Below are 18943 nucleotides of genomic sequence, written 5' to 3'. Positions count from 1 at the left end.
GCACGTGGGTGATAGAGAAATGGAGGGCGGGGTTAGATTGATCTTGGAGTAGGTCAAAGGTCAGCACAAAATGTTCAATGGTCTGTGATAAAAGTCGTGAATCTGAAACATTAAGCCCTGCGTCTCCCTCCCTGGATGCCGAGCGACTTGCCGAACATTCTCGGCAGGTTCTGCCCGTATTCAAGGGAAGGTCGGGTTGATGGCCGAGCCAGGATCGGGTTTATCATCGCCGACGCGTGCCCGTCAGGATTGGACCCCGGGGTTAAAGGGGTTGGTTCAACATCGCGGGCCGAAGGGCCTGTGCTGTGCTGTGCAGTCCTGTGACAGGGAGAGCTTCTGTGGAAAGGGAGAAGCACAGAAATGCGCCCTTCGGCCCGTCTAGTCTGTGCTGAGCCACTTAACCTCCCTACTCCCACCGACCGGCGCCGGGTCCGTACCCCTCCCATCCGTGCACCCGTCAACGTTGAAATCGGTTCCTGCGCCCGCCATTTGCGCTGGTAGCTCGTTCCGACCTCTCGCCACTCTCCCAGTGAAGATGTTCTCCTTCAGGATCGCCGAGCCATAGGCCATTCAGCCCATCGAGTCTGCTCCGCCATTCCATCAACCCCACACTCCTGCCTTCTCCCCGTATCCTTTGATGCACTGACCGATCAGGAATCGACCAACTTCCGCCTTAAATATTCCCACGGACTCGCCCTCCACCGCAGTCTGTGTGGCAGAGCATTTCACAGATTCGCCACACTCTGGCGAAAAAAAATCCTCCTTACCTCTGTTTCAAAGAGTCGCCACCTCAATTTTGAGGCTGTGCCCTCTGGTTCTGGATAATCCCACGAGAGGAAACATCCTCTCCACATCCACCCTGTCTAGTCCTTCCAACATTCGGCCGGTTTCAATGAGGGAACGCGCCCACCCCCCTCCGCATTCTTCGTAAATTCCAGTGAGTACAGGCCCCAAGCTGCCAAACGTCCCTCGTATGTTAACCCCTTCATTCCCGGGATCATCCTCGTGAACCTCCTCTGGATTTCCCTCCCATGACAACACATCCCTTCTGAGGATATGGGGCCCAGCACTGTTGACAAAGACTCAACCTTTCACCCTTAACCTCTGGTTGGAGTCCCACCCAACCTCAGTGGGAAAAAAGGCCTGCCTGTATTTACCCGATCTGTACCCCTCATAATACCTTGTCTGTATCTCGTTGTTTTCAAATTCAGAATCAGGTTTAAAATCACCGGCATATGTCATGAAATTTGTTGTTTTACGACAGAAGTATATATATATATAAATTACATTAATAACTAGTGCAAAAAAAGGGGGAAAAGTAATGAGGTAGTGTTCATGGGTTCAATGTCCATTCAGAAATCAGATGGCAGAGGGGAAGAAGCTGTTCCTGAATCGCTGAGTGTGTGTCTTCAGGCTCCTGTACCTCCTCCCTGATGGCAGAGGGGAAGAAGCTGTTCCTGAATCGTTGAGTGTGTGTCTTCAGACTCCTGTACCTCCTCCCTGATGGCAGAGAGGAAGAAGCTGTTCCTGAATCGTTGAGTGTGTGTCTTCAGACTCCTGTACCTCCTCCCTGATGGCAGAGGGGAAGAAGCTGTTCCTGAATCACTGAGTGTGTGACTTCAGGCTCCTGTACCTCCTCCCTGATGGTAGAGGGGAAGAAGCTGTTCCTGAATCGTTGAGTGTGTGTCTTCAGACTCCTGTACCTCCTCCCTGATGGCAGAGAGGAAGAAGCTGTTCCTGAATCGTTGAGTGTGTGTCTTCAGGCTCCTGTACCTCCTCCCTGATGGCAGAGGGGAAGAAGCTGTTCCTGAATCGTTGAGTGTGTGTCTTCAGACTCCTGTACCTCCTCCCTGATGGCAGAGAGGAAGAAGCTGTTCCTGAATCGTTGAGTGTGTGTCTTCAGGCTCCTGTACCTCCTCCCTGATGGCAGAGGGGAAGAAGCTGTTCCTGAATTGTTGAGTGTGTGTCTTCAGGCTCCTGTACCTCCTCCCTGATGGTAGCGATGAGAAGTCAAGAACGTCCTGGGTAATGTGTCACGGCAGATTTCCCGTGTGTGCCTCCATCCCTTACTGTTGTAGATGTAACCATTGTGCCGGCTCAGTGTCCGGGAACTGAGCTCTCCCAGAAACTCCCCAGCTCCGTTCCGATGCTGGGATTCTCCAAATGGAGCCATTTGCTCTGACTCCATAGGGGTCAGCCTTTGGAATTCTGGACTGTACTGCGCAGGGCCCCACCCCACCCCGGGCTCCCTCTCCTCTCCCCCCCCACCCTCCCATCGGCCAGAAGATACGTCCCACCAGACTCGAGGACAGCTTCTGCCCCCGCTGTAACAAGCCGAGGTCTGATGAGGGAGAGGCTGAACGAGCCAGGGCTTTTCTCTTTGAAGCGCATGAGGATGAGAGAGGTGTACAAGGTGGTAGGAGGCACAGATGGAGTGGGCAGTCAGAGACTCCCCCCCCCCCCCGGGGTGGAAATGGTTAATATGAGGGGGCATAACTTAAAGGTGATTGGAGGGAAGTATTGGGGGGGCAGGTTATCAGAGGTGGACTTTTTACACAGAGAGTGTGATGGGTGCCTGGAACACCCGGCCAGGGGTGTCTGCAGCTTAATGTGAAAGAGACTAAGCAGCTGGTGGTAGACCTGAGGAGGACTAAGGTACTGGTGACCCCTGTTTCCATCAAGGGGGTCAGTGTGGACATGGTGGAGGATTACAAATACCTGGGGATATGAATTGACAATAAACTGGACTGGTCAAAGAACACTGAGGCTGTCTACAAGAAGGGTCAGATCTGTCTCTATTTCCTGAGGAGACTGAGGTCCTTTAACATCTGCCGGACGATGCTGAGGATGTTCTACGAGTCTGTGGTGGCCAGTGCGATCATGTTTGCTGTTGTGTGCTGGGGCAGCAGACTGAGGGTAGCAGACACCAACAGAATCAACAAACTCATTCGTAAGGCCAGTGATGTTGTGGGGATGGAACTGGACTCTCTGACGGTGGTGTCTGAAAAGAGGATGCTGTCCAAGTTGCATGCAATCTTGGACAATGTCTCCCATCCACTACATAATGTACTGGGTGGGCACAGGAGTACATTCAGCCAGAGACTCATTCCACCGAGATGCAGCACAGAGCGTCATAGGAAGTCATTCCTGCTTGTGGCCATCAAACTTTACAACTCCTCCCTTGGAGGGTCAGACACCCTGAGCCAATAGGCTGGTCCTGGACTTATTTCCTGGCATAATTTACATATTACTAATTATTTATGGTTTTATTACTACTTAATTATTTATGGTGCAACTGTAACAAAAAACAATTTCCCCCGGGATCAATAAAGTATGACCATGAATATGGGTTGTGGTGGAGGCAGACACATTCGGGTCAGTTAGGAGACTGTTAGATAGACACCTAGATGATAGGAAAATGGGTGGGGGGGCATATGTCGGGGTGGGGAGGGAAGGGTTAGTTGATCTTAGAGTAGATTAAAAGGTTGGCACAACATGGTGGGCCGAAGGGCCTGTACTGTGCTAAGATAACTGCCCGTCTGAGGTACTTATCCACAGCAGAGCGTACACAGGGCCCTTAGCATTGTCAATGATCTCCACTGTTCATCCAGCAACCACTTTGACCCCCGCCACCCCCCCCCCCCCACCACCAGGCAGGAGGTACTGTAACATTAGAACAAGAACTGTGTTAGGATGGGAAACAGCTCCCCCCCACCCCCGCAGGCCGTGAGAATATTGAACTCCCTGCCAGTCCTATGTTCTACAATGCCAACTATCTCATTGCCATCTTGTGCCTTAAAGCACTGGTGAGGCCCCGTGAGTAGATCTGCCAACACTGCAGAAATATCAAAGGAAGTTCGGGAAAAAATGATTCCAGGAGTGAATGGCTTGTTGCATGAAGAGCGTTTGATGGCTCTGGGCCTGTATTCACTGGAGTTCTAAAGAATGAGGGGTGACCTCATTGAAACCCATCGAATGGTGAAAGGCCGAGATAGAGTGGATGTGGAGAGGATGTTTCCTGTAGTGGGGGAGTCTAGGATCAGAGGACACAGATAGAGTGGATGTGGAGAGGATGTTTCCTACAGTGGGGGAGTCTAGGACCAGAGGACACAGATAGAGTGGATGTGGAGAGGATGTTTCCTATAGTGTGGGAGTCTAGGACCAGAGGACACAGATAGAGTGGATGTGGAGAGGATGTTTCCTATAGTGGGGGGAGTCTAGGACCGGAGGACACAGATAGAGTGGATGTGGAGAGGATGTTTCCTATAGTGGGGGGAGTCTAGGACCAGAGGACACAGATAGAGTGGATGTGGAGAGGATGTTTCCTATAGTGGGGGGAGTCTAGGACCAGAGGACACAGATAGGGTGGATGTGGAGAGAATGTTTCCTATGGTGAGGGGAGTCTAGGACCAGAGGAGACAGATAGAGTGGATGTGGAGAGGATGTTTCCCACAGTGGGGGAGTCTAGGACCAGAGGACACAGATAGGGTGGATGTGGAGAGAATGTTTCCTATGGTGAGGGGAGTCTAGGACCAGAGGAGACAGATAGAGTGGATGTGGAGAGGATGTTTCTTATAGTGTTGGAGTCTAGGACCAGAGGATACAGATAAAGTGGATGTGGAAGGGGTGTTTCCTGTAGTGGGGGAGTCTAGGACCAGAGGGCACAGATAGAGTGGATGTGGAGAGGATGTTTCCTATAGTGGGGGAGTCTAGGACCAGAGGGCACAGATAGAGTGAATGTGGAGAGGATGTTTCCCGTAGTGGGGGAGTCTAGGACCAGAGGACACAGCCTCAGCATAGATGGACGTCCTTTTCGAACGAAGATGAGGAGGAATTTCTTTAGCCGGAGGGTGGTGAATTGGTGGAAATCTTTGCCACAGGAGTCTGTGGAGGCCAAGTCTTTATGCAGATTTAAAGCAGAGGTTGATAGATTCCTGATTAGGGATACGGGGAGAAGGCAGGAGGTTGAGGCTGAGAGGGGAAATAATGAAATGGCTTGGGAGACTCAAATGACACAGTTCTGCTCCTGTATCTTACAGCCAGCCTGCACTGCACATTCTCCCTGACTGCAACATTTCGTTCTGCACTCTGCTCATTCTTCTACCTCAACACACTACCGTTATGAATTTATCTGTGTGAACGGTGTAGAGACGAGTTGAATTGAATTGAATCCTCTTTATTGTCATTCTACATAGGTACAATGAAACTCTGTTTGGCTTCCTCCCGGGGAATTAAATACAGCGATAGATAAAACCAAGACAGTAAAAGAAAAACAGTATTAAACAGATAAGTAGCAGAAAATAAGTTGCAGCAGCAGCAGAATATCACAGTAATGCACAAAGTGTCGTGACTGCAAGTATTTGAGTCCTTGTGTGTGCATGTGTGTGTGCTAACACCTCACTTTTCACACCACAGCTTGGTACAAGAGAGCAGTACCAACTCCGACTCCAATTCAATTCTTGACGAGCAAGCGAGGTCACGTGCTTTTTTGCATAAATTCAGCTAACGGATGATGTCAGTATAATCCAGTGTTTTTGATTTTTTTTTGTATTATATGACGTTAAGCAAAAATAAGCCTACTTTAATCGTGTGAATAACTCAAGTTGAAACCTGCGGTTATTCAATCTTACGCATGTATACCGTCAAACGAAACAACGTTCCTCCGGACCAAGGTGCACAACACACTACATATAACTCACACACACAACACATAAAGTATACCGTCAAATGAAACAACGTTCCTCCGGACCAAGGTGCACAACACACTACATATAACTCACACACACAACACATAAAGTATACCGTCAAACGAAACAACGTTCCCCCGGACCAAGGTGAACAACACAGTACATATAACTCACACACACAACACATAAAGTATACCGTCAAACGAAACAACGTTCCTCCGGACCAAGATGAACAACACAGTACATATAACTCACACACACAACACATAAAGTATACCGTCAAACGAAACAACGTTCCTCCGGACCAAGGTGCACAACACACTACATATAACTCACACACACAACACATAAGGTCTACCGTCAAACGAAACAACGTTCCCCCGGACCAAGGTGCACTACACAGTACATATAACTCACACACACAACACATAAGGTCTACCGTCAAACGAAACAACGTTCCTCCGGACCAAGGTGAACAACACAGTACATATAACTCACACACACAACACATAAGGTCTACCGTCAAACGAAACAACGTTCCTCCGGACCAAGGTAGCACAACACACTACATATAACTCACACACACAACACATAAAGTATACCGTCAAACGAAACAACGTTCCTCCCGGACCAAGGTGCACAACACACTACATATAACTCACACACACAACACATAAGGTCTACCGTCAAACGAAACAACGTTCCTCCGGACCAAGGTGAACAACACAGTACATATAACTCACACACACAACACATAAGGTCTACCGTCAAACGAAACAACGTTCCTCCGGACCAAGGTGCACAACACACTACATATAACTCACACACACAACACATAAGGTCTACCCGTCAAACGAAACAACGTTCCTCCGGACCAAGGTGAACAACACAGTACATATAACTCACACACACAACACATAAAGTATACCGTCAAACGAAACAACGTTCCTCCGGACCAAGGTGCACAACACACTACATATAACTCACACACACAACACATAAAGTAATATCACCATAATAAATTAACAGATAATAATGTGCATGTACGACACAAGTTTAAAAAGTAAACAGTGTAATGCTACTGGTGTTTCATACGTGACGAGACCGGGGTGATGTCAGGGAGCTCAGCACCTCATGGCCTGGGGGGAGAAGCTGTCTCCCATGTTAACAGTTCTTGTCCTAATGCTACGGTACTTCCTGCCTGATGGTGGGTGGGGTGGGGGGCAGTCAAAGATATTGTTGGATGGATGGGAGGGATCATTGACAATGCCTACGAGGTGCTGCTGGTAAATATCTCGGACGGGTGGGAGAGAGACCCAGCTGATCCCCTCAAACTGCCCCCGCAATCTTTTGCGGGGTCTTCGGTGGGGTTTTGAACTTTTCCATGTCTGCCTGCTGTTGAAGATGATAACGTGTCTCTGATACTGAGACACGGTTCGGACTTTTTTTAGAAGTTACGATCATTTTAGAAGTGACTCCACAAGACGGGTGACCCCACCCCCCCCCCCCCCGGAGCCATTATCAATACTCTTCAGAGATTGTCTGCCTGGCGTCAGTGGTCACATCACCAGGACTTGTGATCTGCACCGGCTGCTCGTACAAACCGTCCACCACCTGCTCCCCACGGTTTCACCTGACCCTGATCGGGGGGCTAAGCAGGTGCTACACCTTGCCCAAGGGTGACCTGCAGGCTAGCGGAGGGAAGGAGCGCCTCACACCTCCTTTGATAGAGACGTATCTCCAGCCTGCCTCAGTGCTGCTAAAGTTCTACTTTAGTCCTCTCTCATACTGACATAGGACTTATTAGAAGTTATAATTGTTAATATATTAATAAATCTGTATTGGAACAGAGAAGCAAATCGATCCTTAAGCATATTCATGATAAAAAAAAAAAGATGACCAGAAGCAACTTTGCCTCCTGAAGTTTTGCAAAGGATTCTGCAGATGCTGGAAATCCAGAGCAACACACACAAAATATTTGGTCTTTCACCAAGAATAAATGGCTGAGCTGATATTTTGAGCTGAGCAGCCTTCATCAAGACTAGGAAGGAGGCCAGAGGAAGAAAGTGATGGCAGGATACTTGGTAGTGTGAGGAGTAGAGGGATCTCAGGGTACATGTCCACAGATCCCTGAAAGTTGCCTCACAGGTGGATAGGGTAGTTAAGAAAGCTTATGGGGTGTTAGCTTTCATAAGTCAAGGGATAGAGTTTAGGAATTGCGATGTAATGATGCAGCTCTATAAATCTCTGGTTAGGCCACACTTGGAGTACTGTGTCCAGTTCTGGTCACCTCACTATAGGAAGGATGTGGAAGCATTGGAAAGGGTACAGAGGAGATTTACCAGGATGCTGCCTGGTTTAGAGAGTATGCATTATGATCAGAGATTAAAGGAGCTGGGGCTTTACTCTTTGGAGAGAAGGAGGATGAGAGGAGACATGATAGAGGTGTACAAGATAATAAGAGGAATAGATAGAGTGGATAGCCAGCGTCTCTTCCCCAGGGCACCACTGCTCAATACAAGAGGACATGGGTTTAAGGTAAGGGGTGGGAAGTTCAAGGGGGATATTACAGGAAGGTTTTTTACTCAGAGAGTGGTTGGTGCATGGAATGCACTGCCTGAGTCAGTGGTGGAGGCAGATACACTAGTGAAGTTTCAGAGACTACTAGACAGGTATATGGAGGAATTTAAGGTGGGGACTTATATGGGAGGCAGGGTTTGAGGGTCGGCACAACATTGTGGCCCGAAGGGCCTGTAATATGCTGTACTATTCTATGTTCTGTGCTCTATGTTCTATAAATGGGGTGGGGGAGGGGGAGGAGGACAAGCTGGCAGGTGACAGGTGAGACCAGGTGAGGGGGAAGATGGGTGGGAGGGGATGGGGGAGATTACAAGCTGGCAGGTGACAGGTGAGACCAGGTGAGGGGGAAGGGGTGGGAGGGGATGGGGGAGATTACAAGCTGGCAGGTGACAGGTGAAACCAGGTGAGGGGGAAGATGGGTGGGAGGGGATGGGGGAGATTACAAGCTGGCAGGTGACAGGTGAGACCAGGTGAGGGGGAAGATGGGTGGGAGGGGATGGGGGAGATTACAAGCTGGCAGGTGACAGGTGAGACCAGGTGAGGGGTAAAATGGGTGGGTGGGGATGGGGGAGATTACAAGCTGGCAGGTGACAGGTGAGACCAGGTGAGGGGGAAGGTGCAGGTCTTCCTTCATTTACCCCTCCACCACCCATCCACCTTCTCCCCTCACTAGTCTCACCTGTCCGCTGTCAGTTTCTCCCACTTCCCCTCCCCAGAAGGTGGTGAATCTGTGGAATTCATTGCCACGGGCGGCTGTGGAGGCCAAGTCATTGGGTGTATTTAAAGCGGAGGTTGATGGGTTCTTGATTAGTCAGGGTGTCAAAGGTTACGGGGAGAAGGCAGGAGAATGGGGTTGAGAGGGATAGTAAATCAGCCATGCTGGAATGGCAGAGCAGACTCGATGGGCCGAATGGCGTAATTCTCCTATATCTCTTACTGACGGGGAGTCATGAGGAAGGAGGAGGGAGAGGAAATGCATGTGGGCAAGATTGTGTGTCTGTGTGTGTGTGTGTGTGTCTCTTTGCTTTCATGTGCAGTTCGAGAGCACCCGACTGTACTATCAATCGCCCCACCCCGGAAGGATTGTTGGCCGAGATGGACTGAGCCTCAGAACAAAATGTTCAAAGATCAAAGTAAATTTAGAATCAAAGGCCACATATGTCACCAAATTGGACCCTGAGATTTGTGCACCGTAAATACAAAGAAAGACGATCGAATCAATGCAAAACCACACACAACAAGCAACCATTGTGCAAAAAAATGTAAAAATAATAATATTAAATAAATAAGCAATAAATATCGAGAGCATGAGATGAAGAGTCCTTGAAAGTGAAAGTCATAGGTTGTGGGAGCAGTTCAGTGATGGGGTGAGTGAAGTTGTGTGAAGTTATCCCCTCTGTTCCTGAACCTGGTGGTGTGGGTCCTGAGGCTCCTGTACCTCCTTCCTGATGATTGAGGGGTAATAACTGTTCTTGAACCTAGTGGCGTGGGTCCTGAGGCTCCTGTACCTCCTTCCTGATGGTTGAGGGGGTAATAACTGTCCCTGAACCTGGTGGTGTGGGTCCTGAGGCTCCTGTACCTCCTTCCTGATGGTTGAGGGGTAATAACTGTTCCTGAACCTGGTGGTGTGGGTCCTGAGGCTCCTGTACCTCCTTCCTGATGATTGAGGGGTAATAACTGTTCCTGAACCTAGTGGTGTGAGTCCTGAGGCTCCTGTACCTCCTTCCTGAGGCAGCAGCGAGAAGCGAGCATGACCTGGGTGGTGAGTTGGGAGTGTTTCTGATTATGAAAGGGCAGTTGAGAAGACAAAGAAACACAGTGTGAGCGATGGCCGGTTTTAAGTTCCCCCGACAAGCAGTTCTTAGTGAATGGAAGCGAACAGCAATTGTGAGTAAACAGGAGCAATGGAAACTCTTAGTAAACAGAGGGCTACGTTGTAGTTTATTTTATCGCGATGCTAATTCAGCTCCGGGTGTTCTCCATGTAGGTTTTCTCCGGGTGCTCCGGTTTCCTCCGACGGTCCAAAGGCGGACCGGTTAGAAAGAATTTGGAGTTCAGCTCGCGCTCGGTTGGCGGCTGGCCACTCCCGTCAGTGCTGCCTCCCAGTGTTCGATCGGTGGAATGACAGGCTCGAATCAATTTGCGGAACATGTCGCTCGGGGTCTTGGACTGTACATACATGTGTGTGTGCGCGTTTTTGTCTCGCTTTCTCTCTCTCTCGCTACTTTGAACGTGCTGTGCATGCTTTGCACCTCGGCCCCCAGAAGGAACGCTGTCTCGACCGGCTGCACGGTTGAACTCGAGCTGATCTGCATGCCGCCCGTCTCCGAGGAAGTCTGCTCGTTCTTCCCGGCTGTGCACGTCGTTCCCCCGGGGCGCCCCGCTTCCCTCCCACGGCCGACAGTCGTACCGCTTGGTCATTGTAAACTGCCCTGTGATTAGGCTGGGGTTAAGCTGGCGGTGCGGCTCGTGGGGACGGAAGGGGGTTCTACTGCGCTGTAACTCCAAATAAGTTAATTAAATTTAAAAGTTCATAACTCCACGCTGCGGGACGCCGATGTGTGTGTGTGTGTGTGTGTGGGGGGGGGGGGGGGTGGTTCTGCACAGTCACAAGCCTCAGCCAGAATATGGCGACGATGTCTAACCCCGCCTCTCTCTCTCTCCCAACAGGGTCAGTTCTTCACACCCTCTGCGTCCTGGTCCTCATGTCTCAGGTGAGTGAGAACGCCCGCAGGGTCAGGCAGCCAGTAAATTAACTGGTGGGATCCCCGCCCCGGGACCCTGTGATGGGAGAGCGCAGAGGGGGAGCTCTGTGAACCCTCCGGCTCCCACATCGGCTACGCCTCCTCCCAAAGTCTGCCCCCGTCAGGGTCCCACTCGCTTCCCAACTTTTCCATCTCACCCTAGAACTTCAGAAATCTCCCCATTCGCGGGCTTGACCGGCTCCGTGGATCATCGAGCCGCCCTGCGCAACCTCCCCCGGATTCCCACATGACTGCTCAAGACCCCAGACCCGACAGCGATGCCCCACCAGACCATAAGACGCGGGGGGGTGGGATGGGGCAGGCATAGGCCATTCGGCCCATCGAGTCTGCTCCGCCATTTCATCTTGGCAGATCCATTTCCCCTCTTGCCCTCTCCCCGTTTGCCCTGACTAATCAAGAACCTATCAACCTCTGCCTTAAACACACCCAGTGATCTGGCCTCCACGGCCGCCGGTGGCGACAAATTCTACAGATTCACCATCCACTGGCTAAAGAAATTCCACTTTATCTCTGTTCTAAATGGACGTCCCGCTCTATGCTGAGGCTGTGCCCTCTGGTCCTAGACTCCCCCACTATAGGAAACATCCTCTCCACATCCACTCTATCTGTGTCCTCTGGTCCTAGACTCCCCCACTATAGGATACATCCTCTCCACATCCACTCTATCTGTGTCCTCTGGGCCTAGACTCCCCCCACTATAGGAAACATCTTCTCCACATCCACTCTATCTGTGTCCTCTGGTCCTAGACTCCCCCCACTATAGGAAACATCCTCTCCACATCCACTCTATCTGTGTCCTCTGGTCCTAGACTCCCCCACTATAGGAAACATCCTTTCCACATCCACTCTATCTGTGTCCTCTGGTCCTAGACTCCCCCACTATAGGAAACATCCTCTCCACATCCACTCTATCTGTGTCCTCTGGTCCTAGACTCTCCCACTATAGGAAACATCCTCTCCACATCCACTCTATCTGTGTCCTCTGGTCCTAGACTCCCCCACTATAGGAAACATCCTCTCCACATCCACTCTATCTGTGTCCTCTGGTCCTAGACTCCCCCACTATAGGAAACATCCTTTCCACATCCACTCTATCTGTGTCCTCTGGTCCTAGACTCCCCCACTATAGGAAACATCCTCTCCACATCCACTCTATCTGTGTCCTCTGGTCCTAGACTCCCCCACTGTGGGAAACATCCTCTCCACATCCACTCTATCTGTGTCCTCTGGTCCTAGACTCCCCCACTATAGGAAACATCCTCTCCACATCCACTCTATCTGTGTCCTCTGGTCCTAGACTCCCCCACTATAGGATACATCCTCTCCACATCCACTCTATCTGTGTCCTCTGGGCCTAGACTCCCCCCACTATAGGAAACATCTTCTCCACATCCACTCTATCTGTGTCCTCTGGTCCTAGACTCCCCCCACTATAGGAAACATCCTCTCCACATCCACTCTATCTGTGTCCTCTGGTCCTAGACTCCCCCACTATAGGAAACATCCTTTCCACATCCACTCTATCTGTGTCCTCTGGTCCTAGACTCCCCCACTATAGGAAACATCCTCTCCACATCCACTCTATCTGTGTCCTCTGGTCCTAGACTCTCCCACTATAGGAAACATCCTCTCCACATCCACTCTATCTGTGTCCTCTGGTCCTAGACTCCCCCACTATAGGAAACATCCTCTCCACATCCACTCTATCTGTGTCCTCTGGGCCTAGACTCCCCCCACTATAGGAAACATCTTCTCCACATCCACTCTATCTGTGTCCTCTGGTCCTAGACTCCCCCCACTATAGGAAACATCCTCTCCACATCCACTCTATCTGTGTCCTCTGGTCCTAGACTCCCCCACTATAGGAAACATCCTTTCCACATCCACTCTATCTGTGTCCTCTGGTCCTAGACTCCCCCACTATAGGAAACATCCTCTCCACATCCACTCTATCTGTGTCCTCTGGTCCTAGACTCCCCCACTGTGGGAAACATCCTCTCCACATCCACTCTATCTGTGTCCTCTGGTCCTAGACTCCCCCACTATAGGAAACATCCTCTCCACATCCACTCTATCTGTGTCCTCTGGTCCTAGACTCTCCCACTATAGGAAACATCCTCTCCACATCCACTCTATCTGTGTCCTCTGGTCCTAGACTCCCCCACTATAGGAAACATCCTCTCCACATCCACTCTATCTGTGTCCTCTGGGCCTAGACTCCCCCCACTATAGGAAACATCTTCTCCACATCCACTCTATCTGTGTCCTCTGGTCCTAGACTCCCCCCACTATAGGAAACATCCTCTCCACATCCACTCTATCTGTGTCCTCTGGTCCTAGACTCCCCCACTATAGGAAACATCCTTTCCACATCCACTCTATCTGTGTCCTCTGGTCCTAGACTCTCCCACTATAGGAAACATCCTCTCCACATCCACTCTATCTGTGTCCTCTGGTCCTAGACTCCCCCACTGTGGGAAACATCCTCTCCACATCCACTCTATCTGTGTCCTCTGGTCCTAGACTCTCCCACTATAGGAAACATCCTCTCCACATCCACTCTATCTGTGTCCTCTGGTCCTAGACTCCCCCAATATAGGAAACATACTCTCCACGTCCACTCTATCTGTGTCCTCTTGTCCTAGACTCCCCCACTGTGGGAAACATCCCTCTCCACGTCCACTCTATCTGTGTCCTCTGGTCCTAGACTCCCCCCACTATAGGAAACATCCTCTCCACATCCACTCTATCTGTGTCCTCTGGTCCTAGACTCCCCCACTATAGGAAACATCCTCTCCACATCCACTCTATCTGTGTCCTCTGGTCCTAGACTCCCCCACTATAGGATACATCCTCTCCACATCCACTCTATCTGTGTCCTCTGGGCCTAGACTCCCCCCACTATAGGAAACATCTTCTCCACATCCACTCTATCTGTGTCCTCTGGTCCTAGACTCCCCCCACTATAGGAAACATCCTCTCCACATCCACTCTATCTGTGTCCTCTGGTCCTAGACTCCCCCACTATTGGAAACATCCTTTCCACATCCACTCTATCTGTGTCCTCTGGTCCTAGACTCCCCCACTATAGGAAACATCCTCTCCACATCCACTCTATCTGTGTCCTCTGGTCCTAGACTCTCCCACTATAGGAAACATCCTCTCCACATCCACTCTATCTGTGTCCTCTGGTCCTAGACTCTCCCACTATAGGAAACATCCTCTCCACATCCACTCTATCTGTGTCCTCTGGGCCTAGACTCCCCCACTATAGGAAACATCCTCTCCACATCCACTCTATCTGTGTCCTCTGGGCCTAGACTCCCCCCACTATAGGAAACATCTTCTCCACGTCCACTCTATCTGTGTCCTCTGGTCCTAGACTCCCCCCACTATAGGAAACATCCTCTCCACATCCACTCTATCTGTGTCCTCTGGTCCTAGACTCCCCCACTATAGGAAACATCCTTTCCACATCCACTCTATCTGTGTCCTCTGGTCCTAGACTCCCCACTATAGGAAACATCCTCTCCACATCCACTCTATCTGTGTCCTCTGGTCCTAGACTCCCCCACTGTGGGAAACATCCTCTCCACATCCACTCTATCTGTGTCCTCTGGTCCTAGACTCTCCCACTATAGGAAACATACTCTCCACATCCACTCTATCTGTGTCCTCTGGTCCTAGACTCCCCCAATATAGGAAACATACTCTCCACGTCCACTCTATCTGTGTCCTCTTGTCCTAGACTCCCCCACTGTGGGAAACATCCTCTCCACGTCCACTCTATCTGTGTCCTCTGGTCCAAGACTCCCCCACTATAGGAAACATCCTCTCCACATCCACTCTATCTGTGTCCTCTGGTCCGAGACTCCCCCACTATAGGAACCATCCTCTCCACATCCACTCTATCTGTGTCCTCTGGTCCTAGACTCCCCCACTATAGGAAACATCCTCTCCACATCCACTCTATCTGTGTCCTCTGGTCCTAGACTCCCCCACTATAGGAAACATCCTCTCCATATCCACTCTATCTGTGTCCTCTGGGCCTAGACTCCCCCCACTATAGGAAACATCTTCTCCACATCCACTCTATCTGTGTCCTCTGGTCCTAGACTCCCCCACTATAGGAAACATTCTTTCCACATCCACTCTATCTGTGTCCTCTGGTCCTAGACTCCCCCACTATAGGAAACATCCTCTCCACATCCACTCTATCTGTGTCCTCTGGTCCTAGACTCCCCCACTGTGGGAAACATCCTCTCCACATCCACTCTATCTGTGTCCTCTGGTCCTAGACTCCCCCAATATAGGAAACATACTCTCCACGTCCACTCTATCTGTGTCCTCTTGTCCTAGACTCCCCCACTGTGGGAAACATCCTCTCCACGTCCACTCTATCTGTGTCCTCTGGTCCAAGACTCCCCCACTATAGGAAACATGCTCTCCACATCCACTCTAACTGTGTCCTCTGGTCCGAGACTCCCCCACTATAGGAAACATCCTCTCCACATCCACTCTATCTGTGTCCTCTGGTCCTAGATTCCCCCACTATAGGAAACATCCTCTCCACATCCACTCTATCTGTGTCCTCTGGTCCTAGACTCCCCCACTATAGGAAACATCCTCTCCACATCCACTCTATCTGTGTCCTCTGGTCCTAGACTCCCCCACTATAGGAAACATCCTCTCCACATCCACTCTATCTGTGTCCTCTTGTCCTAGACTCCCCCACTGTGGGAAACATCCTCTCCACGTCCACTCTATCTGTGTCCTCTGGTCCAAGACTCCCCCACTATAGGAAACATCCTCTCCACATCCACTCTATCTGTGCCCCCTGGTCCTAGACTCCCCCACTATAGGAAACATCCTCTCCACATCCACTCTATCTGTGTCCTCTGGTCCTAGACTCCCCCACTATAGGAAACATCCTCTCCACATCCACTCTATCCTGACCTTTCAAGATTCCATTGATTTCATTGAGATCCGTCCCCCCCCCCCCCCACCTCCCGCGCGTTCACTCTTCTAAACTCCAGTGAGTGCAGGCCCAAAGCCACCAAACACTGCTCATTTCCATCAATGTATTGTGTGTGTGTGTGTGTGTGTGTGTGGCTGTGTGTGTGTGTGTGGGGGGGGCTGTCTGTGTGTGTGGGGGAGGTCTGTGTGTGGGTGTGTGTGTGTGTGTGTGTGTGTGTGGGGTGGGGGTCTGTGTTTGGTGGGGTGTCTGTGTGTGTGGGGGGTGTCTGTGTGTGTGTGTGGGGGGTCTGTGTGTGACTGTGTGTGTGTGTGTGTGTGGGGCGGGGTGGGGGTCTGTGTGTGTGTGGGGGGGGTCTGTGTGTGACTGTGTGTATGTGTGTGTGTTGCCCAGTATTTCCAGCGTCTGCAGAACCTCTGACCCGGTCCGAGCTCGGTGTTCTGACCAGGCTGCCTTCTCTCCCTCCGCAGTTCAGCGCCTGCACGGAGACCACGCCGACCACCGCGGATGACTACATCGACCCGTGGAGCGGCAGCACCGCCGAGATGGACTACGAAGGCTACGTGCAGCAGTGCAAGAAGGAGGACGTGCGTTCCTTCCGCCGGACCTTCCTGCCCGCCATCTACGCGCTGGTGTGCCTGCTGGGGCTGGTGGGCAACGGCCTGGTGGTGCTGACCTACGTGTACTACAAGCGGCTGCGGACCATGACCGACGTGTACCTGCTCAACCTGGCCCTGGCCGACCTGCTCTTCCTGCTGACGCTCCCCTTCTGGGCGGTGAGCGTGGCGCGCCAGTGGCTGTTCGGCCGCGCCGTCTGCAAGGCGGTGCACGGCCTCTACCGGCTCAGCTTCATCAGCGGCATGCTGCTGCTGATGTGTATCAGCATCGACCGCTACTTCTCCATCGTCCGGGCGGCCTCGGCCCACCGCTACCGCTCCAAAGCCGTCCGCTGCAGCAAGCTGGTCTCGGTGGGCGTCTGGGTGCTCTCCGCCGTCTTCTCCGTGCCCGAGCTGGTCTACAGCGACGAGCTGCGGACCGACGACACCGTGCACTGCCGGATGAGCCAGGACAACAGCACCTTCATCTACACCACCAGCCTACAGATCTCCTTCGGCTTCCTGCTGCCGCTGCTGGTCATGAGCTTCTGCTACTGCGTGGTCGTCAGGACGCTGCTGCTGGCCAGGAACTTCGAGAAGAACAAGGCCATCAAGGTGATCATCGCCGTGGTGCTGGCCTTCCTGCTCTTCCAGCTGCCCTACAACAGCGTGCTGCTGATCGACACCATCGCCGACGTGAACGCCACTGTGACGGACTGCGAGCAGAGCAAGCGCATGAACTTGGCCCTGGACATCAGCAAGAGCCTGGCGTACGCCCGCTGCTGTCTCAACCCCTTCCTGTACGCCTTCATCGGCGTCAAGTTCCGCCGCGACCTGCTCAAGCTGCTCAAGGAGATGGGCTGCGTCAGCGGCGAGAAGCTGCTCAAACTGGCCGCCCTGCGGCCCGGCGCCAGCGGCGTGCGCAGCACCGTGGTCACGGACACCGACAGCACCACCACCTTCTCGCCGTGAGGCCCTCCGCTCCCCCGTTACCACCCCTCCCGCTCACACCGTGTGGACCACCCTCAGCCAACAGGGGGCCGCACTGACTCTCCGGCCGGTGGGAAACAGACGGGGCTCTCCTTCCGTCTTTGACAACAGCCCCCCCCCACCCTACCATTACACTCCCACTCCCACCCCATTTTACTCAACACCTCCTCACCGTCCCTCTCCTCCCCTCCCTACCTCGCCATTGCACTCCTCCACCGCTTCATCTCCCTCATCGCCCCTTTCCATCTCCTCATCTCCCTCATCGCCCCTCTCCACTTCCTCATCGACCCTCTCTATCTCCTCATCTCCCTCAATGTCCTACTCCATCTCCTCATCTCCCTCATTACCCTTCTCTACTACCTCATCTCCCTCATTACGCTTCTCTACTTCCTCACCTCCTCATTGCCAAGCCACACCCCTTCACCTCACCTCCCCATCACCCCTTCCCTCCTCACCCTTTGCCCTCCCGCTTCACTCCCCCGTCACCCCTCCTCCCCCGCACCACCCCCCCCCACCCCCGCCAGCCATAGGCTGCTTCCCTGCGTTCGGCGCCCGGCTCCAGTTCCCTCACCCCGCCCGCCTCGCCCCTCTCCCGGCCCCTGGTGCCGAGCCCAAGTTCAGATTTACACGGGCATCGAGAGGCACCGGGAAATATGTCGTTCCGATCCCAGGGCGGGTCAATCCCTCGGCCTCCAGCCCGCCGTGATGCCGGACTGAGCGGACACTGGCCCTTCCCCCAGCCGGCCGGCAAAAATCCGGCAGATACGGGCCTCAACTTCCAGACTTCCGACCAGCCTCCGGGTATCGGTGCCAGGACTCGCCGACGGTGACCCGAGACCCCCCCCCCCACCCCCGAACACTAGCGCCCCTCTGACAAGGTTATCCCGTGCCCTGGTAATTGGGGCCGGGCCCTTGGAGATCTCCGGTGACCCGCTGGAACCGGGCGTGGGGGCCGCGTTTGGATGTAAAGAGCAGCAAATGTAAAACCCAATGATGTTTTAAGGAGGAGGGGGGAACGTCCAGTCACGGACACACCGAACTCTCCCTGGGCCAGGAACCCTGACAGCGTGGACACGCATTTGGACCCTTCCTCCGCCATCAGCCGGTGTGCGAGAGTCAGCGGACTGTGCCCCGGGGCTGGTCAAGCTGTGACTGCCTCGTCGGAAAGGACACCCGGCTTTGCCTCACTGTATCTCCGGGAGTGGGGCTGTTTCACGCTGGGTGGGACTGCACTGACATCTGTGAGACTGTAACGCAGCGGGCGAGACTGTTCCTCGGTGATCGAGACTGTACCACGGGGTGTGTGGAGGGGTGGGGTGGGTCAGTAGACCGTCCGCTGATGAAAACCGT

At 52.5% G+C, this 18943-nt stretch overlaps 1 protein-coding gene across 1 annotated transcript in view; it reads left to right on the top strand.

Moving 5' to 3' along the window:
• The window catches only part of ccr7 (chemokine (C-C motif) receptor 7), a 31680-nt gene extending 12743 nt beyond the window's left edge, over positions 1-18937 (top strand). The window contains exons 2-3 of the mRNA XM_072249750.1: positions 10938-10981; positions 16478-18937. Coding sequence (XP_072105851.1) covers positions 10938-10981; positions 16478-17575 — 1142 coding nt within the window. The 3' untranslated portion in view covers positions 17576-18937. The remainder of the gene's footprint in view (positions 1-10937; positions 10982-16477) is intronic.
• The last annotated feature ends 6 nt before the right edge of the window (positions 18938-18943 follow it).

This window comes from Mobula birostris, chromosome X (assembly GCF_030028105.1).
Source record: "Mobula birostris isolate sMobBir1 chromosome X, sMobBir1.hap1, whole genome shotgun sequence".
Lineage (NCBI taxonomy): Eukaryota > Metazoa > Chordata > Chondrichthyes > Myliobatiformes > Myliobatidae > Mobula > Mobula birostris.
This window is presented reverse-complemented; position numbering and strand designations above follow the sequence as displayed.